The sequence below is a fragment of the Alosa sapidissima genome, chromosome 15 (assembly GCF_018492685.1).
Source record: "Alosa sapidissima isolate fAloSap1 chromosome 15, fAloSap1.pri, whole genome shotgun sequence".
Lineage (NCBI taxonomy): Eukaryota > Metazoa > Chordata > Actinopteri > Clupeiformes > Clupeidae > Alosa > Alosa sapidissima.
Window position 1 is genome coordinate 4,479,055 of NC_055971.1, and position 22,231 is coordinate 4,501,285.

The 22,231-nt window shown below is 43.6% G+C and overlaps 1 protein-coding gene across 5 annotated transcripts in view; it reads left to right on the forward strand.

Moving 5' to 3' along the window:
• The window catches only part of ksr1b (kinase suppressor of ras 1b), a 38,606-nt gene extending 20,060 nt beyond the window's left edge, over nucleotides 1-18,546 (forward strand). For 4 of the 5 annotated variants that reach the window (XM_042063752.1, XM_042063755.1, XM_042063754.1 and 1 more), the window contains 19 exons: nucleotides 5,007-5,154; nucleotides 5,753-6,230; nucleotides 7,628-7,779; nucleotides 8,098-8,167; nucleotides 8,508-8,591; nucleotides 8,674-8,735; nucleotides 9,535-9,644; nucleotides 10,120-10,285; nucleotides 10,870-10,911; nucleotides 11,323-11,365; nucleotides 11,510-11,573; nucleotides 12,767-13,066; nucleotides 13,308-13,462; nucleotides 13,679-13,775; nucleotides 13,868-14,001; nucleotides 14,128-14,259; nucleotides 15,355-15,490; nucleotides 15,799-15,932; nucleotides 16,727-18,546. In XM_042063752.1, the coding sequence (XP_041919686.1) occupies nucleotides 5,007-5,154; nucleotides 5,753-6,230; nucleotides 7,628-7,779; nucleotides 8,098-8,167; nucleotides 8,508-8,591; nucleotides 8,674-8,735; nucleotides 9,535-9,644; nucleotides 10,120-10,285; nucleotides 10,870-10,911; nucleotides 11,323-11,365; nucleotides 11,510-11,573; nucleotides 12,767-13,066; nucleotides 13,308-13,462; nucleotides 13,679-13,775; nucleotides 13,868-14,001; nucleotides 14,128-14,259; nucleotides 15,355-15,490; nucleotides 15,799-15,932; nucleotides 16,727-16,796 (2,577 nt within the window). In that variant the 3' untranslated portion in view covers nucleotides 16,797-18,546. The remainder of the gene's footprint in view (nucleotides 1-5,006; nucleotides 5,155-5,752; nucleotides 6,231-7,627; nucleotides 7,780-8,097; nucleotides 8,168-8,507; nucleotides 8,592-8,673; nucleotides 8,736-9,534; nucleotides 9,645-10,119; nucleotides 10,286-10,869; nucleotides 10,912-11,322; nucleotides 11,366-11,509; nucleotides 11,574-12,766; nucleotides 13,067-13,307; nucleotides 13,463-13,678; nucleotides 13,776-13,867; nucleotides 14,002-14,127; nucleotides 14,260-15,354; nucleotides 15,491-15,798; nucleotides 15,933-16,726) is intronic. The other variant, XM_042063753.1, reaches the window with a different exon arrangement.
• The last annotated feature ends 3,685 nt before the right edge of the window (nucleotides 18,547-22,231 follow it).

The following is a 22,231-nucleotide window of genomic DNA, read 5'->3' on the forward strand; positions in this document are numbered from 1 at the left end:
TTCATTGCCTAGTTCCTGTCTACACAAAGGTGTCATACAGATCCATAGATCTATTTTTAAAAATGGAAGGACGCTTGGTGAGTGGGTAGCATATTCCATTATTATTTGATTTGTGGCCTGTCATATGTATTATTTATTTACCCTTTTTATTAGTTGGTGGAATGCTATCTTGTGCTTGTCTCCTCACCTGCACACACCTGTCACTCACAATAGAGTCTGCAGCTTAGCAGTTCTCACTTTTTTGTGAATAGGACTTAGGAAAAAGCTTCTAGTTATAAACTTTTAGTGTGACAGGAAAACTCTGTAAAGTGCCTCGTGCCTTCCCAAATTTGTGCGTTTGATCTTCTAATCGCCACATTTGCACACTAGTTGTGCCTCAGTGAGTATGACATAACACTGCTGATAGCATCTTGCGATGAGCAATTGCAGAAAAAGATCACAGATAACATTCACCAGAGTTAAATGACTGCACTATTGAGGTAAACATGTGCTTTGGAAGTTTTCATTATTCAGAAACGTTGAAACTTAAAGGGCAAAGAAATGACTAAAGAAAAGTGACATTTGACTGGCAGTGTTTCTGCCTGGTGACTAGGAGCATCATGTGTCCCTGCCACTGCTCATGCTGTCCCCCTCTATTAGCTCACCATGGAAACAAGGCTGGGAACAGACGGATGCTTTCCAGACAGTTAAGCCTCTGACGCCCGTCTCTCGGCCCTCGTGTCCTACTCTTTAGAGCGGCAGGATTGTGAGGGAATCCTGTCTGGTTCTCTGCAGGAATGCAGTAGGATGTGGGCTAGAACGGTCTTTACCTTCTGTGCCAAATGGCTCAAGAGTTGTGAAACTGAAAAGCAAGCGAGATTTTGACTGCGAGAGCGGATGTGTTGTATAGATGTGTTTCTCGTGCCCCGTCGTTGCTGCTGCCCCAGAGGGCTATGCGGCAGGTGAGAGACGCCAGGTGGACTATGTCACTCCAATTCTGTAGTCTAGAGCAGCAGTCCCCAACCACCGGGCCGCGGGACATTCCTAACCGGGCCGTAGCCTACGACATGAGTTTTAAAAAAATGCATGCAAACTAAACTCAATTTAATTCGCAATAATGTCACGTTTTTACATGGCATAGGCCTATATGCAGTTGTTTTTGCATTTTGCAAGGTCTATTTTCTTACGTCTGTCTGTCCTGCCTTCAACACTTTACATATTGCCTTCAGCCCTGCGCAGCCTCAGGTCAGCTCACTTTACTTAATTAGTTCTTGGCGAACGGTAGTGTCACACGAAGTTAGCTAAACTGCTAGAATGAGCAACAAAAAACAAGCATCTTTAGCAGGTCACTGGCCAGAGTGTTCGAGAGCCGCTGCAGAGATTTCTTTTTGCACATTTTAGTGATGAGGACTGGGTGTCAAAACTCGCTTACCTGTGTGGCATATTCGGGTTGCTTAATGACCTCAACCTGTCACTCCAGGGGAGCAGGCCCGGATCTAGGCTGCTCATATTAGGGGGGCAAATAGAAATTTGGGGTGGACACAATGAATAACCCCCCCTCAGTTTCTACCTACAAATGCCTTACTTTTCACCTTAAAACCTGTATCTAATAGCAAACATGACATATTACATAGAACTGTTAATCATAGACCTGATTTTAATATTTACAGATATCTAGGCTATATTTAACATTTATTTTCTATGTGGCCTGTTATGAAATCATGTATTGAACAATTAAAGCACAGTTCAGCTTTAAGAAACTCAAATAGTCTACATGCATGCTTAGCATTTTGTCATCTAATGATGACAAAACTCTTAGTCAGCTGATTTTAATATTTACAGATATCTTGGCGATATTTGTAACATTTATTTTGTATTTGGCCTGTTGTGAAGTCATGTATTGGACAATTTAAACACGCTGTGAAACCTGAAGCCCAAAGTTGGAGACATGCATTAGACATTGCTGCAAATGTAAAACCGGATCACTCTGGAATGGCTAACTGTACAGGGGAATGCTTTACACCTTTTTATTCGGTAAGGTCTGCTGTTTCTTCTAATATATGGTTTGTCATGTGTTCGGGAAAAATTCGTGAAGTATTCCACCGAGATGAATGGGTAGGGAGATGGGTGCAGAATGTAACATGATAAATTAAAGTTACTTTTCTCGCGAACCGTTTACCACAACTTGCGGCCAACATCTTTTAAAAGCTGAGAAAAAGCTTTCGTGTGATGTGATACATGTAATATCTTTGTGAAGAGTAGGCTATCGGAGTATAGGTTATTTCAGCAAAGAATGGGTGAATTTGGACGCACTTTCTTTATTGCCGTGCGCTGTCACATTCTCCACTGCGTAAAAGACATAGGCTAAATTAATTTGCGTTGTGAATGCTAAGCTTAAGCAGGCCATAGGCTAAATAAAAATCGCTAGTCGGATGCAAAGCAGAATATAGAAAGAAATGGGCACCAAGGCCACAGTGGCCTGTGAACCTCCGATTTTCAAAGGGACATCACGGCCAACGCAAGGGGCAACGACGTGGCCCCCGTAAAATTCCCACCCTGCTTATAACAGTTAAGGAATGACCAATGTTAACAAACTAACTGGCTAGATCACCTTAGAAAGCTAACATGCACATTAGCTAAAAACAAACCTTAATCAAACGAGAATAATACAAAAAAGGTCTTTATTTAAACCAGCAACAAGAATCTATATTACATCTAGTAGCCTATAACCTTTATGGAAATATAGCTAAGCCCTCTCTACTGAAGTATGAAACAGCAAGTGATGCACTCAGTGTGGAATGGTAGGGGAACGTGTCGCTGCTGCTCCGGTAGCTTATTTATACTATCCAACCAGCAAATCAGCACCCTCGAAATTCAGACGGGACGAATTAGAAAAGTGTGATTGGCAGATTCAATAGCTGTCAATTAAAATTGACCAATTAGGTGGGGCAGAAGAAATATTTGGAGGGGCATTGCCCCTCCCAGCCCTATTCTAGATCCGGCCATGCAGGGGAGAATGACGACTGTCTTTAAACTGGCAGATAAAGTCGCTGCATTTAAAGCCAAGCTTGATTTGTGGGGATGAATGGGGACGGGGTGTATTTGATATATTCCAAACAGTAGTGGGGGTTTTGGGAGAGACTGAGGCAGGGCCCTTTCTCTTGCAGCTGGTGCGCGATCACCTTGTTGCGCTTTCAAATGAGTTTGAGCGTTAGGCTACTTCCCATCCTCCAAAGATCCACGTCAAACCAATGAGTGGGTCCGTAACCCATTTGTCAATATCCCGAATAGTCCTAACTTGTCAGCGCAGGAGGTTGATCAAAATTGCAAATGACGGTGGTCTTAAGAGTGTGTATGAGGAAAACTCTCTGGCGGGTTTTTGGATCAAAACCAAAGCAGAATATCCCGAGATAGCCGTAAAAGCGCTGAAAACGTTGCTACCATTTCCCACCACGTTTCTATGCGAGGCCGGGTTTTCTGCAATGACTGCAACTAAGACCAAATTGCGCAATCGACTGGACATGTCAAACACACTTAGGGTGTCACTGTCTTCCATCACCCCCAGATGGAACATTATTGTTGCAGGGAAACAAGCACAGGGCTCCCACTGATTATATTCGTGATGCACATTTAGTTCCCATGTTTGTTCCCATATTTTGTTAAGCATGTTCACACTTGATAGATGTAGCTTCAAGTTCAATTTTCATAGTTCATATTGTTCAATTTTCACTTCTTCAAGTTCACGTTTTTCACATTTTTAAGAGTTCGTTACCTTCACTGTTCATACATAACTGGAGCTAGTTCTTTTCAAGTAGGCTAATGCATGCCCAACACATATGGAACATGGAACTCCCGAACCCCCCCGGTCCGTGAAAAAAAAAAAATGGGAATCAAACCGGTCCATGGTACATAAAAGGTTGGGGATCCCTGGTCTAGAGGCCATAAAAGTAGGGCTGGGACTGATTGCTTTTTCCACTGCTGTTTTCCCTGGATGTGTCCTATTTGTCCTGGTGTTCAGGTTTAGTGACATGGTGACGTGTAAAACTTGTTGTACAGTTCTTTTTTAGAAATGGATGCCTGGAAATGGATAACTGGTTTGAAATATTTTAAGTGGTGTGTTTTACATCATAAAATTAAGTCTCCAGTTCAGACTGACAAGGCCAAAATGTCACCAAGAGAAAGGAGTTCTCTTTCTCTCTGAAACTCTAACACATGTGCTGATGTGATGGGCCATTGAGTGATTCCATTCCAACGTCCACTTCTGATGTGCGAGCTTAATACCAGGACAGCCTGTAATGCTAGACTACTACTACAGAAATACAGGGAGGATTTCAGGACGATCTGTAAATAAGCACATTGTGAGGTTGTCTACCACTACAATGCTTCTTCATGGTTAGGGAATAGTCTCGGTCCCAGCTGGTACACTCCCAGAGCATTTGTGCTTGTGGTGATCTCATGTGGAAGGAGGGGATGCTGGGTAGTTAAGCACGCTCCCCTGAACCGCAGTCTTGTCCTTCTGGGAAGTGCACACTCATTCCTCGTGATCCTGCCGCTACCAGAGAATGTGAAGCTCCAGATTGTGGTTTGACTCACCCCATTCAGAGAGAGGGCAGGGATGGTTTAGACAAAAGAGTGCATTTGCTGAATTCCATTCACTCGTCCATGTTTCCTGCTGTTTCTGCAGTCCTTGTGTGTGTGTGTGTGTGTGTGTGTGTGTGTTTGTGTTTGTGTGTGTCTTTAGGTGGTAGTCTTCATTTATGCTCACATGACTGCATTTTTCATTTGTTTGTTTATTTGTTTGGATAGCATCAGTATGTCTCACTTCCTAGTCCTCTCTACACCTCCTCTTCTAAACTGCTTTCTCTCTACGTCTTCACCACACTCCCTCTATTATTTTTCTTTTCACCATTTTCTTTCTTTCTTTCTTTTATTCTTTACTTCTTCTTTTGCTAGCATTATGCTTGTTTCCATCACTCTCAAACGGGCCATTCTGTTTTTCTTTCTATCTAATTTTCTGTCACCTACAGACAGTTCCTGTGACGCTGTCTCTGGATGCGCTGCTGCAGATGTCTACCTGCCAGGTGCACGACACCATGAAGAGGCTGGGCTCCAGCTCCGACGAGTGCTCCCACATCACTGCTGCCCTCTCCTGTCTGAAAAGCACTACTGAGCGAGGTGAGACAAACTGCCCAGCGCCACTCACCCTAGGGGCACCCTAGGGCTAGGGACTACACCCCTGTGTAAATTAAACCCTAGGGCTAGGGACTACACGCCTGTGTAAATTAAACCCTAGGGCTAGGGACTACACCCCTGTGTAAATTAAAGTTTAAAGCAAGTTTGCAGTCGTCTGAGAACGGAGGAAGAATTGATCTCTACTCCTCTCTCCTTTAAAATCCTATTCAAGTGTGGCACTTGCCTTGAGGGGGTTATTTTTACTTTCCAGGTGTTATTATACATTTCTACAAAAATATATGTATATTTATATGTAGATCTGTAACCCATTGAGCATTCTCAAACATGTCTCCAAACCCATTGTTTTTTGTTGCCTTTTAAAAGTACATGTGGGTAGACCTGGAATTGTATTGAAATACTCATGACTTAACGTTACCAACTAGGGTAACAGGCTCAATTCAGATTCATGAGGGCAATGGCCAGTTATGTTGATGATCTAAATGTTCTGGTTGGACTCAAGGATCATAGTGTCTGTTGTGGACCTGAGGTAATATAAAGTATAGTTTTTAAGTCGAAGCTGGTTTCCATCCTTATCCGATAGGAGAAGAGTTGAGAGAGGACGGAATTCCGTGGATCTCAGAACCCGTGCGACAGGACAACGGCTCCCCGACTCCCACAGACCAAGTCCTGTGTCCCTCTGTGGGGCAGAATGTAGCCCTCACGCCTCACAGGTCTACGCCTGGCGCCATAAGCCCATGCACCCCCACCCTCACCATGACCCCCTGCCCCCCACCCCCCGGACACGGACGCTCCATTTCAGTGTCAGCCGTGCCCTTGTGTGACGGCCAGGACGCTCAGGGTGACTATTACCCCTTCTCGCGGATGGGCCGCATCCACAGCAGTGCTGCCACCCCGCCCATCACGCCCCCCTCCATGAGAAGATGCCAGCTGAGGACCCCGCGGACTCCCCCGCCCCCCTCCCGCAACCGGCTGGCCCAGCTCCTGCCCAACATCACCCTGACCCGCAGCAAGAGCCACGAGTCCCAGCTAGCAAACCGCATTGAGGAGCCCACCAGCAAGTAGGTGTTCAATGAGATGACTGTGTGTGTGTGTGTGTGTGTGTGTGTGTGTGTGTGTGTGTGTGTGTGTGTGTGTCGGTCTGTGTGTGCATGAGTGTGTGATTATGGTGGTGTTTTTCCCAGGAAGCCTCCCCACCTGCGCTGCCTTTGACTTCCTGTTACTGCTACAGGATGCCATGCTCAGTAATAGAAGATCACGGTGTGGAATGCTGCATGTCAGATATTCCGCTGGGCAATTGTAAGGGCACCCGAGCCTATTGTGCACTTGACAAAGGAAGCATCTTATTTTTGCACCTTGGTTTCTCTCAACTGCATTGAGCATGTGTGCTGATCCAAACGAGCCGTGTGTGACCTATGTAAAGGTTCAGCTCGGGTAACAGAATGAAGGGAATATTGTGCTGAGCGCAGTCTTCAGCGGGACTCCATGGCTGCATTCCTTGGAGGTGCTCCATGTCAAATGGAGCAGGCGTTAACCTCTTTCCTCTCTCCACTGACTTTCCTTATCTCTCTTCCCCTTTCCTCTGTGTTCCTTTCTCTTCCCTCTCCCGCGCTATCTTCTTTTTCTTCTCACTATCTGTCTTCCTCTCTACTTATGCCCCCCCCCCTTTTCTATTTCTCGAACATAGTCATGGTGTGGTCAGGCGTGACCTCAGACTAGCTGGCGTCCAGACCTCGGGATGTTCCAGAATCTTTGTGTAGCCAAGCCAAATAACATAAGCAGGAATCTTGTGGGCCTCTACAGGCTCCATACCCCCTCTATTAACTGGCCGTATTTCCCCTCACTGACCCCTTCTGATTTGTGGCTGTCTGTGGCAATAGATGTGGATTTCCACTGTTATGTCCAGATTTTCTGTATAATGTGTTTCCTGTGCTTCCCAGTGGCTGGGTGCGTGGTAGATCCAAAGTTCTGTAGAATATCAAAGTTAAGGACAAGTCTGTGTGACCCCTTATGATGGTTGCCCGTAGCATTTCAGCTCTGAGATTTAGGAAATGCTCTTTGTTCCCATTCTCTCCACTGACTTAATGTTTCTGCTCAAATCAAGCATCTAACAAATATGTGTGAACATTTGGACTGCCAAAGAACACTAACACTGGGTAAAGTTTAGACTGTCTTTGTTGAGTGTCTAGCACCCCATAAAAGAGTCCTTTTGTATCTTAGCAACCAATACGACCAATAAGATCACTGCTAATATTAGCAGGCCTTTGACATAGTATGTCAGGAGGGTGTGTGTGTGTGTCTTTTTTTAAATGCTGTGTGAGGGTGATCTATGAGGTTTTGAACATTGTGTGATGTTTGTGTGAGTGAGCAGTGTGTGCATGTGGTTTGTGTTTGCTGGGGGCCTCTCGAAAGGGCTGACCCCAGCTGAACTGACGTTGTCCTCATCTTCCCCTTTGAGGAGCGGGAAGAAGAGCAAGCTACCCCTGAACATGCAGATCAATGGCGGCGGCGGGCTGGAGGACTCCCCGTCTCGCTCCCCACTGCTCCCAGTTCACAGTCCCTACATCCTGCCAGGTACCCCAGGGCTCCTAGAGGATGCGGTCCTCAAAAGTGAGTTAAAAACACACACACACACACACACACACACACACACACACACACACACACACACACAGACACACACAGAGGCTTTTAAAGAGTTCAACATAGACATCCAGTTTCCTGTGCATAGATGGAGCCTATTCCTTATTCCTGGACTAAAAGCTTTTATCAATGGAAATGTTTTCTTTTAGTCCAGGACTAGGCTTATTCCATGTACGGGAAGCTGACCCAGAGTGCCTTCATTCCTGTTTCAACTGGCAGATATCTGCTGACTCAGTACCGCTGTTTCTCTCCATCAGTTCTCTCTGTTCATGTCTTTTTCCACAGATAATTTGCTAATACACCGGAGCTCCCCACAGACTGTTAGGAGGGATTTTGGCCTTCCAGTCACACACAGGTTGGGAACTAGCATGGAAGCACTTGACCTGACACTAACACACCAGACCTATACTGAACCACATGACCTAACACTAGCACACCAGACCTATACTGAACCACATGATCTGACACTAGCACACCAGACCTATACTGAACCACATGATCTGACACTAGCACACCAGACCTATACTGAACCACATGATCTGACACTAGCACACCAGACCTATACTGAACCACATGATCTGACACTAGCACACCAGACCTATACTCAATCACTTGACAGGATCAAGAACAAAAACATGCATGCAAAAATACTAAGTTAGGTATTACCATTTAGTCTTTTGTGTTCTTTTCACAAGGTTCTCAACCAAGTCCTGGCTGTCACAGGTGTGTCAGGTGTGTCAGAAGAACATGATGTTTGGCGTGAAATGTAAACACTGCAAGTGAGTAGCAAACACCACCCCGTCAATCTCATCATTTTGGTTTGTATTTACTGTATTTAACAGTGACCTTTCCTGTGCGTAGGTTAAAATGTCACAACAAATGCACAAAGGAGGCCCCACCATGTCACCTACCTTTCCTTCCATGTAAGTTTGCCCCATTAAATATGAAACAGTGTGAATGGGCAGATGTAACTGCCTTCTTTGGAAATCACTTTCCCATTCCTTTTTATGGATACATACGTCAACTCAGTCATTGCTCTGATCACAGATTCTAAAGGAGCTGTTGTAGCTCAAGCACTGAAGTTGCAATGTCCACTAATAGCATTCTGCTGCCTTCTCTTATTCCATCTACACACCAGAGCAGGAATCATTAGCCTGGTCCACAAACGTTGCTGTTTTGGAGACGTTTGTGATTAGGCAGAAGGTTCTAGTTTTAAACCAAAGCAAAGTAGTGCAAAGGCTTGGAATAACTCAGAATTTTTTTAGCCATCAAAAACCAGCCTTTTACACCTAGTTACTCCATTTAAATTAGTGAATAGTCCTTTACAATGTTCACAATGTCTACACCATATGTCTGCTCTAGCTTATTTGAATAGAAAAAGAGTGATTTCTCGGTGATTCCAAATTGAAAACGTAGTGTGTATATGTACATTACTCACTACGTATATTTCCATTGCCTGGGTTACATATTAAAGTTCTGTTGTTTGTTTTGCAGAAGAGCTTTTCATCTGCTGTGTTAATTGATGATCAGTACCTTATATTATGGAGATGATCTATAAAGGATATCAAGTTTGCTGTGTTAATTGATGATCAGTACCATGTATTATGGAGATGATCTATAAAGAATATCAAGTTTGAAACCAACTTCATCAAAGTCCATTACTCTTCCATTAGACAAAATCTCTTCTTTCTCTTGTGTCCATTTCTGTCTCCTGTTCTGCAGTTTCAAAGATCAGAAGAACGGAGTCGGTTCCATCGGACATCAACAATCAAATTGATAGGACAGTTGAGATCCCCCTATTTGGCACTTTACCAAAGGCAATAACAAAAAAGGTAGCACAGACATTTGATCAAACTCAGGGTGTTATTTAGCAGTTTAGCACGGCATTCCTTGCAAAGGACTGTTCAATCTCCACAGTCCGAATTTTTAGTATGTATTTTTAGTATTGACAGCATCTATCATACACTTCTTTACAAGATTATTGTGCCATGTAGTAGCATATGATGATGAATTTCTTCAAAAGGGAACTAAAGAGTTTTTACATTTGTCAACATTGTGCCCCTCCCAAAAAAGTGCTAGCCACATATGTCTTTATGTCATGGGGGTCTAGCCACATTTTTGCTTATCACTACCAATAACAAATGTTTTTGTCATTTCATAAATTCTTCTGCAAGATGTTTGTCAGCTTTGACAATAATGACACGGTGCAAAGCTAGACCTTGAATTGAGGGTTGGGGTTAGTGGTGACAGTTGAAGGGATTTGGTGTGTTTAGCTACAGATGCTCCTCCCTGTGTCCACTCCCGCAGGACCACCCTCCTGTGCTGAACCAACAGCTGGACTCCAGCAGCAACCCCTCCTCCACCACCTCCTCCACCCCTTCCTCTCCGGCAAACTTCCCGAACGCCCACAACGCTACGCCACCCCCCAACCCTTCACCCAAAGGCCCCCGTGATGGAAGGTTCCACTTCCCAGGTAAGATGAATTGCTATGGAAATATGTGTATCTTTGCCGGAGAGCTTTCGGGTGCTCATGGCATCGCTGGTGCACTAGTGTGCTGCTGCAGTGTAGAGACTTTTTGCCCCTTACATAGAAAAGATGAAATCCTTTATCATTCATTGTTTTTAAGTCTCCTGCATTTGCCTCTCACCTTCACCATGTGTGCAACCCAAATCCACCTCCCACACGTGCTATTTTACTTGCACTTCAGCTTGAGAGGAGTGAATGTGGAGAATGGGAGAGCATTGTTTGTGTTTGGTATTCTTTATAAGCACAAGGCTTGTTCTGTTAGTATATTTCAGTACTAAATCCTATGTAATCTCCTTCCTTTTCTCAGTTTTAGCTGCCTTTTTCCATTCCTTGACTGACACAAAATGGATAAATGGGTTTCTTCGTTCATTATGTGGAATCAAATTAAACCTGAAGGGTGTAATGAGTGGGACTGACATTAATAAGCATCTTTAACACCTCTTTTTAACATTGCTCTGTCTCTCCCTCTCTCCACCTCTCTTCATCTCTCTGGTTGATTTTTTTCCCCTCCTACCCATTTGCACTGCTAGCTGCCTGCTACTTTCAGCATAGACAACAGTTTATCTTCCCTGGTGAGTTAACACTGCTCGCTGTGTGAGACTCTGTTCAAACATGCTCATGTTACTTCAGCTGCTGTCCTGTCCTGTCCTGTCCGAGAGGCCCCATGCTGTGGACTGGCTTGCGCTTTTCTTTGTGAATTAAACAAGTCTGAATGTGTTACTGTCCCCTCTGAGAAAGAATGTGATTTTGGAGTGTGTGCTGAAATGTTAAATGGTGTGGCTGCTCCATCTAGTGGTTTAAAAAGGAACTAATCCTTTTTTGCTGTGCCTTTTGTGTGCTGTGCAAGTTCTTGTGCTCCCTGCTAGTCCTAAAGTAGTTGAGTGGTAAATACATTATCACAGTTAAATAAACATGGTCATGTTATGGAAGGCTCTTATGTCAATATTTTGTGTGGACTAACACTCGAGTGTGTCTCTCCACAGATGTGTCCAATGCATCCTGCCCGGAGAGCTACCACAACACTGGGTAAGAGACCACAGCTGTGTGCTCTACTGTTTGCGCTCTTTGTTCACATCTGTCCCCCAAATCACGCAGTGGGTCAGGATTGAGATGCTGACAGGGGCCAATGAGTTACAGTTGTGCAGTGGAATGTGTTGTTGCTTTCCACAGTGAGTCGGAGCAGAGTGAAGTGGATCACGACCCGCAGCAGCAGCAGAGGCCACCACAGGGAGAGGTAAGGAGCCCAGTATCAGAACCTCTCAGCTTTCAACCCAAGAATATTCAAGTTGCAAATGCAGGGTGGCAAAACTATTGTGCATACTGTACATGCCAATGTATTCAGCCGTAATCCAGATTCATATGCAAAGAAAATTTGCAGAGTTTTATCGGACCTTTACATTACTGGAATGTAACCCCTTGACCCTTTGGCAAGGTTCCATCCTCAATGGCCAGAATGGTTAGCCTGACGAGCCAGACCCACATTAAAATGTAGGGTCTGGGCACTCACCGTTCGCAGTGCTCAGTCCGAGGGGCGGGATAATCAGTTGTCTTTCAAATTCCCTCTGCACGCAATAGGACAGCAGCAGCGCTATGAGTCCCATGCGTTTCCCACCAGCGGAGCTAGTTGGCTAGTTCAAACGTTTGCCTACTTAATAAAAGCTTAACTCGTCACACTGTTCGCCAGCAGCAACATCTATCTTATTTGTTTTCAAGTAGCAGGGAATTCAAGCCAAACCGTTGCAACTCTGCCATCAATCATTATGTTAAGCCCACCTAACGACTCTATACACGATTTCATTGGCCTGATTAAGTTTCGATTTCTGGAGCTCACAAGCCAACGGAGAGTTGCTAGACTAGCCCTGGCAGCAAATGTAATTTGCGGCCGCTAGGGGCGCGTCTAGATTTCTAGGCTACAGAATGGTCTGACTCATTAGTGAAATAGCAGCTCTGCCTTAGAGGTGGTATATGTATATGGAGGAAGTGAAAGAACTGAAAGAGGATGTGTGTGTGTGTGGGGGGAGGCTATGGAAATATAACTGGCCCACTCACCTCAAACACATCGGTCATGTGCACATTACACTCCTGATGAGGGTGTTTGTGGATTTCTACATTTACAGAAGTGAGACTAAGGCAAGCATCACATTACTGCACAGCAACTCTACTCCTTAGGGTTAATATTCTGGCTTTATATTCAGTTATACACTCTGCATAATGCACTGTTTGTGATTTGATCCAGTATCTTAGCAGTCTATCCAAACACCTTTAATTGGACTATTTATAAAGCTACAATTCTTTTGAATTGTAGCTCTAATGACTTTTAATTGGACAGTGAAGAAATCACTCATTTCCTCATAGTGCATGGTATTCATTGCTCATGCAGTAATATTATTCAATAGCTGGAGCGTGCTCTGTTTGTACACATGACAGCATGACAAGGCAGGTGATTATGAGGAGCAAGAGGAGGAGGAGGAGGAGGAGCACGGGAACCCCGAGGGGAAGACGGAGAAGTGCGGCAGCGGCTCAGACGGCGAGCCCGACGGGGACGAGCTGGACGACCTGCCCAGCTCTCGCGGAGGGAGCAACTGGCGAGGGCCGATCTCCCGCAAGGTCAGCCAGACGAGCGTGTACCTGCAGGAGTGGGACATCCCCTTCGAGCAGCTGGAGCTCGGCGAGCTGATCGGGAAGGGCCGCTGGGGGAAGGTGCACCGCGGGCGCTGGCACGGAGAGGTGACCTGGACGTTGAGAATCACTGTGTCTCTATGACTACAGTAGTAGTAGTGATGGCTGTTAGATGCTGATCGATGCTGATAGAGGCAGTCATAATGTGTGTATTATTTCTCTAGCAGCAGGTGTTGATACATATAAGATACATTAAATTCAATAAATGGCAAATAAAGTGAACAGTAGATATGAATATGGCTAAAAATTAAAGGATTAAAAACAGAAAACCTTCTGTGTCACATGAAAGGTGGCAGTCCGCCTGCTGGAGATTGATGGCAATAACCAGGATCACTTGAAGTTGTTCAAGAAGGAGGTGATGAACTACCGGCAGACGCGGCACGAGAACGTAGTTCTGTTCATGGGAGCCTGTATGAACCCACCGCAGCTTGCCATCATCACCAGGTCAGGAGCGAGGGGTCAGGGGACATCTGCTTTGTGTTGGGTGTGCTAGCATGGCATTATAAGGACTCCAGTATCCAGAGTCCAGATATCAGATGTGAATGCGATGTGATGTAACTCTGTCTAATGTGTTTTCTTCTATTTTAATCTAACTTTCCGTATTTTATTCATGTTGTGTACTGTATGTGTGATGTCACACTTTTTCCTTTTTTTTTTCAGTTTTTGTAAGGGGCGGACACTCTACTCAGTTGTCAGAGAGTCCAAAAGTATGCTTGACATTAACAAGACCAGGCAAATAGCACAAGAGATTGTAAAGGTACTATTCAATTTCATCTTAATTCATCAGATTATTGTAGTGTTTTTTCATTGCTGCTTATGGAGGACTAATACTGGTTGTGACTCTTTCAGGGAATGGGCTATCTTCATGCAAAAGGAATCGTACACAAAGATCTGAAATCCAAGAACGTTTTTTATGACACAAACAAGGTGGTCATCACAGATTTTGGCTTGTTTGGGATGTCTGGAGTTGTGCAGGAAGGACGGTAAGAATAAAATGAAGAAGAAAGAAGACAAAGCCGTTAGAAGAATATGGTAGTTAGATGTCTTTAAAGATGAACTCTCTCTCTCGCTCTCTGTGTGTGTGTGTGTGTGTCCGGGGGGTTCACCAGGCGTGAGGATCAGCTGAAGCTGCCACATGGCTGGATCTGTTACCTGGCTCCAGAGATTGTGCGCAGGATGGGCCCAGGGGTCAATGAAGACTGCCTTCCTTTCTCCAGAGCTGCTGATGTTTACGCTTTTGGGTAGGACATCCTCCTCCTCAACCAATCTGAGGGGTATTTCACAAAACCTAGATAAGGGATTAAGCTGGGATTTTTAGGTTATCCTGGATAAATTTAGCCTTGACTTGGTTTCACAAAAGAGATGGCACATAAGTTACCATGGGGATTTATTCTCTGCACCTAGCCTGGTCCCGACCAGGCTAACAGCCAAGCTAAGTTAATTCTAATGGTAATTATGTCGTCTTATTGGTTCAGCTAGCTGTCATTCACATCAGACCTCCCTGCTAATTTTTAAGGAGCTTTATTCCATTTATAAACTATTTGCTAAATATATTTGCTCGCAAAACAAAACAGATTGTCTGCCTACTACCATATGGTTATTACTTTACTTGATAGCCTTATAATTATTAACATAGGCCTAGGTACTCAATTGTTTGCTTATTTTATTGATAGACGTTTGATGAATAGCCTACTGTAGTTGATTGGAAGTGGAGGGGCAAGTTCTCGAAGGTATTTTCAACTATAATATTAAGGTATATCATACTATGTGCATCTTTGCGAGCTCCAAGCGCTTTCTTAATGACGTTGCGTGCCGAGACAAGGAAGCACTCACACGTGGGTGCATACGTAAATTTGCATTCAGTTGGTCTACCACGCCTACTCCTGCTGTTTTACAGAAATAGCCATGATTCCCCATTCCAAAAAGGACAACTTTACTTCATTGTTAGTCTATATCAAAAGCGGTGGTTCACTTTGTGTGAATGACGCTATTTTTCACGTCTTTTTTATTCCAACCGTGGGAACGCGCACACATCCTGAATTATTTACACCTGGCTTGACATAGTCGCTCCTACTCATCCTGGATTGGCATTAGTGAAACTAGTTGAGCTAGGATGACCAGACAACGCTATGTCAAACCTCGCTTTATCACTTATCTTGGATGTCTTAATTCTGCCTTTGTGAAATACCCCTCTGGTTGAACTGTTGAAATACTGCTTTTGTAAAATACATCTTATTGATTAGACAATTGACTAGAAGATTAGTCTTTTAAATGCAATAAGAATGTTTGGTATTTTGGTACCACAGACAATGAAAGAAACTCTGTGTTGTGTTCAGCACCATCTGGTACGAGCTGCAGGCCCGAGACTGGCCCATCACACGGCAGCCCGCCGAGGCCACCATCTGGCAGGTGGGCAGTGGAGAGGGCATCAAGAAGGTGCTGGCAGAAGTCAGTCTGGGCAAGGAGGTCAACGTGAGTAACATCCTATGTGTTGCATCTTACACATATTTTGATACGTTTTCTGGTGTTCCAGTGAAAGCTTCTACATTTTCATGGAAAATGGCTCTGCATGTGATGTGTGGAGTATAGTTTCACACTGACTAGACACACTGACGATGGCTTAGGCCGAAACACGTCTGTGGACATGGCGTTAATAAATAAGTAAAGAGAGTATACTTGAGAGTGCAGTTTTTCTATTCTAAGTTCCCGAAATTGTTGTGAAATTTGAAGTTGAGCGCGCCTATTCTCACTACTAGTTGGGCCCCTCTATTTCTACACAGGACATCCTCTCGGCCTGTTGGTCATACTGTTTGGAAATGAGGCCAACGTTCTCCCAGATCACAGACATGCTTGAGAAACTTCCTAAACTCAACCGCAGGCTTTCCCACCCTGGACACTTCTGGAAGTCTGCTGAGTATGTATCCTAACGACAGCATGGATGCAAGCCTTCCTCTGCCCTTCCAGCAGGGATGCAAAGATCTATGGATCATGTAGTCTGCAGAGTGCTGAATATATTATTCCAACAGAGAATAGCTCCCCTGAAAAGACTGTTAAGACATGTAATTCAGGGTTAGTGCCAGGCTTATGTGGTGTGATGCTTGGCATCAGGGCACTTGAAAAGGGATACCTGTGCTTAATTTCACAGAGATGAAATGATTAAGACCCTCCCAGTGAGGTAGAGGATGTAATATACAGAATTTACTTATCCTATTAAGTTCAATTCAAGAGGGTGTTCTTTGTCATTTACTGTACTGTTTTGTTCTGGTGTTTTTTGTATATGTTGTGCTGTGAAACATGTTGTTTTTAAAAGGAAGTTGAAAGTTGTCACTGTATGTGTCTTGTTGTGTGGTCGGGTTGGATTTTTAAAAGTGTTTTTTTTTTTATGTGTGTCCTCTCTCTCTCCTCTCGGGGTACTGATTTGTTCCTGGATCTGGATCTGGGCCCTGCTCCGGTTCCGGTTCCGGTGTTGTTCTGCTCCCTTCTCCTCTCACCCGGTCCCATTTGGGCTCTGCCTCTGCTCAACGCCTGTCTCTCTGCCCTGGCAACACTACATCCTTTCCAACTGCAACCTCTTCCTTCTCTGTGTTCCTCCTCTCCTTGGATTATCAACTTTGATCTGCGCTTGATCTTTGACCTATTTGTTCCTGTCTGCCCACCTGTCTGTCTGTTTTCCGCTTCACTCCTCCAAACTGATCACTCTGGCACCAGGTCATGGCATCACCATTGTCTGCGTGAGCACTGTAGTGAAGGTCTACGCTCTCGATGCCCTTACAATTGACACCCTTCTAGTGCACACAGTGGGTTTTGTCAGAGGTAAACTAGTTTCAGCACCTGATGTACTTGGTACTTGTGATGTTTACAAAATCAAGAACTTGACCTGAAATTTGCGCTCTGATTTTTGGATCTCTTGGGGAAAAAAGTGTGAAAGATTTTCTTTATGTGACTGAGACATGGTAATCTAGCATATATTTCTATATTGTGTGCCTTTGTGATGGACAAGTGATGGTGTGACCCTGATTATCACCGCTTTGCCTTTGCGTCTAGCCATTCACTGCTTAAACTCCATCCTCTGTTCCCTGTCTTCTTTCTCTTATGCTATAAAAATGCAAAAAAGGTAGAAGCTGAGCAAACCAAAACCTGCAATTCTCGACCTGCATTGCATGCCTCTTAAATGCTTGAATTCTCTTAGTAAAACCAACTTACTTTTGGGAGAATATTCCCATGATCCACGGTGTGTTGTTTCACTCTAATAATAACTGAGAGACATGCAAATGAGTGATTGAAATGCATCTGATGTAGCAATGTTGAAGTGAGAAGAGAAATAAAATAAGGGACTGATTGACACTGTCTATAGGCCTCCATCTCTATCACTTCTCATCTTACTTTGACCTGGTTTAGGAGTCTGCGGCCCACTTGATTATCTGCTGTTGCGTGTCAGGGCTTATGGTTTCCTGTTTGCCATTAGGGGGGTTTCTCGTGTGGCTCCTCTCATTCTGCACTGTACAATTCAAAACCACAATTGACTCTTGTTTTCACTCTTTTGCTCCCATCCATGCATATTTGATGTACGTTGTCTATTCTGCCTTATCCTGACCAGAACAACATTCATCTGTTCATGTGCCTAGCTCTCCACACACGCAAAATAACTTGATCTCAGCAGAGTTGTGAAGTACCTGTACACTATAAAATGTGAATACTATAATGGTGAGGAAAAAAGGTTAATGAAAGTTCTGCTGCACAAACTATACAGTATGTTGCAAATTGAATAAGTGGTTTCCCCACCCTGAATGCTATGCACAAATCTATATGCAAATCTGACCAATACATATCTCTCTAGGAGGTTCAGTAACATTTAATATATACCCTATAGTTTGGTTCAGTAACATTTAATATATACCCTATAGTTTGGTTGTCATTTAATGGAAATTGTAGAACCAAACCACATTTCACTATCAATAAATTTGGTTTTAGTTATTCTGTTGTAGGCTACACCAGGAAACCTTCTTGGATTTGGGCATATTCCAAAATTAGACCTCTCCTGTGGAATCTTAAGTGTATCTGTGCACGTGTTTGTATGATTTGGTATACAAAACAATGTGAGTGTATGTGTGCATGTTTGTTTTTCACTGAATGTATTGCACTGGGCTACGAGTGTGCATCACTAGAGAAACCTAGTGGAAGATTGCTCTGATTGAGTATTCACATAACTATAGAGAACTTTTAAGAAATTTAGAAATAGATGGAACATTTTTTTATTCAATGTCTGGCTTACAAACTGCTCTCAGTATTTGTACAAATGTTTTTTATCAGCTTTTGACAGAAATTAGTAGGTACTAAGTTTATGGTAATGTACAGGTCTTTAAACAGATGGTTTTTATGTACAAAATGTTGTTAAACAGGAATTGTACATTTTTTAAGGGTAGAAATATTTTATATGTCCTGTAAGAATTCATATTTTTGTACAGTCTTTTATCTGCCCTCTGTAAACAAATGTTCTCATCAAAAGACAATAAATCTCGCTCAAGTCACCTGGTGCATATTGAGGCATATTCATTCCACACCCATCTTTCAAGCGTGAAGGAGAGGAAGGCACATCCTGTCCTCCTGCACTTTTGTGCTGATGACATGCTGGAGGACAGTAGGGATAGTTCAGTAGGGATAGAAATTCAACTCATCCAGCTCTGACATTTCAGTTATTTCATTGGCTCCTATGATCACTTTAGCAGAAATGATGACATAGAAGTGAAGTCTGAGAACTGAGTCTATGGTCTAATCAGAACAGTATGTGTAGGCATGTGTAAGTCTAATCCACCAGTTGCAACATTTTGGGAAATGCTATAAAAGGCCAGGGACTTGGGGGCGGAGTGAGGGAGGTCATATGAATGAAACTCATGAGCAAGGGCTGGGGAAGTGGGCCATCCATTTGCTGACGTGGAGAAGTCACTCAGTGACAGTTTATATATATATTGTTGCTGTTGTAAATGTATAAATATGAATTATGAACAGACCATACAAGATCATACAGTTTGTGTGAAGGGTAGACTGAGTGCAGATAGGGCTATAAAAGAAACAGAGGGCCCAGATATGCACACCTCTCTCTACACATGTAGGCCTACCAGTGGCGGAACAAGTCAGAGCCGGGCCAGGGGCGGGGCACATGACCGGGCCCTTTATTACAGTTTTTTCTGATTGCTTAAGCACATTTTTTGTAACTATGGCTTTTTTTGCAAAACTCTACACACAAATGGCAAAACCTCTCACCCAATCAGCAAAACATTGTAGTTCTCTTGCAAAAGCTAACACACCTTGCTTAATTCTTCACACCTTCGTAAAAATGGTGTTTTCGTATCTAACAGTAAACACAAGCAATCACAATAGTAAGCACACAATGTGCCAACAACACACTGATGGTATGAATAAAAAACACATCTGGCTTTTGCTTTCTCTGTGCACAAGGTAGACTATGTCAGTTTGAGGTCATACTTTTGTCATAGTTCTGTAAACATACAGGGATCCCAACTTCAAGTATTAGTGTTTATTTACACACATCAAAACAAACACAAATGTGTTTTTCCAAGTCAAAACACAAAATAGCATTTCACTGAGACAAAACAAATCAGTCTACATCGGGTCGTCTCTCTCAAAATTCTGTCTACATCACATGCAATGTCCTAGTCCAAGGCACCGGGAAAAATATATTCTGGAATGAAGTATCCAGGCCTGACATGACAATATCCCCACATGTAGACTGTTTTTTTGTCTGTTTTTTTCTCTTCTCACTCTTCCTGCTCACTCCATCGTACCCATTGTACATTACCTGTGGCTTATTTATAGTGCTTAGGCTGATTGCAAAGTGAACTAATTATCTAAAACAGTTTTCACATGAGAAAGTGTGCCAGAGAGTTGGCAAAATAGTGTAAATAATAGCCATTGTGCCTACAGTTGTGCAAAGTGTGTGTTACACAATTGCAAACTGAGTGCAAAGCAGTGTTTGTGCTTTTAGTTTTGCGAACTCAGTGAGTGGTTTTGCCATTTGTGTGTAGAGTTTTGCAAAAAAAGCCATAGTTACAAAAAATGTGTTTAAGCATTCAGAAAAAACTGTAAACTCATCATAACATAATTTTACAACATAGGCTACACATGCCCGCAACAGCGGGTCTTACAAGCGTCAGCGCCACTGAGAGCAACTATGTAATTTTGAAGTCCATCGAACGTACATGAAGTGTAACCAAGAGAACAACAAAAACATTAGGCTACATGACCCCTAATAATAAAACAATAATAATACGCAGCACTATTTGAAGGGAATACGACGAGCCTTGCGCTCCGCGAACTCGTCCACGATGCTCTGTGTAGGCCTATGTCCATTTTCTTTGCTTTCTCATTCTCTATGGACAACATGGCAAGTCCACAAGTACACAGGTTTTTAATGGTCTTTAACTTGGAGAATGAGCGCTTAGAGGTTGCAACGTTGACGGGAAGAGTCAAAAATAAAATTAGGGCGGTGCAAATCTCACTGAATGCAGAAGTTACTGCTGGGTGGTTGCATTGGCGGAGCGAGGGGGTGGCTTCAGGGGCTCAAGCCCCGAATCTCTTTTTAAAAGCCCCGAATCTTTTTTTTGTAGGTATGTGTTTTCAATTTCCAACGATTTCTAATTTAACTTCCCCTCGGTTTCTCTATAAATGTTACAACATGTAGCCTAGGCCTACTATTACTGAGCAAATATCCCTTTCAAAGCCCAATATTGACAGATAATCTGATTTCCCACACGATGAGTTTAGGCAATGCTAGAGCCGAGATGTAGCGGTTTACGTCATAAACCTGGCAGGAAAGTTCAGAGCGGCGCAGTCAGTTTAAACAGCAAGCCGGTAAGAAAAACTATTGTCAAGACATTAGGCAATTAGGCTACTCTACCCCGGAATACAAAATAAACTTAAGAAAGACAGAAAGTTTGTTGTACTGTATTCTGTAGTCTGTATTCTGTAGTCTCAATGACCGAATCAGTAGATATACCTGTTGTCAGTTGAGTTCGTTCAATTCATTTATTGTAGGCTAGTAGCCTAGGCAAATATAAAACGGAGATGTAGGCTAACGTACCGGCGGGATTTTGAACTTGCATGTTTCATGCATTTTAGGGCAAAAATACCATGGGATTGATGTGTTCTCCATTTGAGGAACGTAATCAATTGCGGACGTGCACAGACAGCTCAGACACAGAGCGCATAGGCCTAATAAGCCTAATACGTCCCACTCTGATGAAAATGATTGAAAAGAAACCGTTTGCATGATCTTAGAGGCCGTTTACACGACACCGCAGGGTGGATTTTCTCTTACCGCTTTCACACCTTTAACGACTCCGGCAAGAAAAAACCTTGCGTGTACACACAGAGGTGTAACCGGCTAAATGTGCTGTAGTGCATATGCCAGACCAGTCGATGGCGCCGCTGTGCAGAAGCTTCATGATAATTTCGCGTGAATCGCGTAGAAGAAAACATTGTTGGAACAGTTTGTTAAGCCAGAGAATGTCTAATAAGTGCTCTGGTTAAGCAGTCGCATGAAATAAGGAGACTACAGAAAATTCGGTTTTCAATTCAACTGTTAAACTAATAAAGTTCATTTTCAAGGTATGTGACTGCTATGTGAAATTTCAAATGCTTTGCCTACGCATTGCATTAGGTCTGAGCACCACTGGAGAAAACACTAACATGCAGTAAGCTAATGTTTAACTAAGTTAAGCTAACGTGTGCTTCTAACTTAGCCACTAAAAGCTGATAGGCTACATTGTGCACATAAATCATGACAGGGGAAAGAAAAACATTTTAATATGATAAATAAATGGTTTGGTTTGACAAGCAACATGTCAGGTCGAGTGCCTTGGCTGAGTTGAGAGGTGGGGCTATGTCGTCATAAAGTTGCCGGCTTCGCACCTACAGGCCTCTACATGGCGAAAGTTAGCCGGTGGTTTCAAAAGTTCCCACTTCGGAAGCCGGTTTCAAAAGCTATCGGTTTCAGTCTCCTAAACTGCCGGCATCGTGTACATGCAAGGCATAACCGTTAACAAAACCTCACCGGTTTCACAAAAACTGGCGTCGTGTGCACGGCCCCTTAGCTCCTCCGGCTTTGTGCCGTGGGAGAGGCCCGTCCCACCTTACCCGGAGGTGGGGGAGGGGCGCCCTCGCACCGGGCCCCTGCCACACCTCCCGCACCCCCTC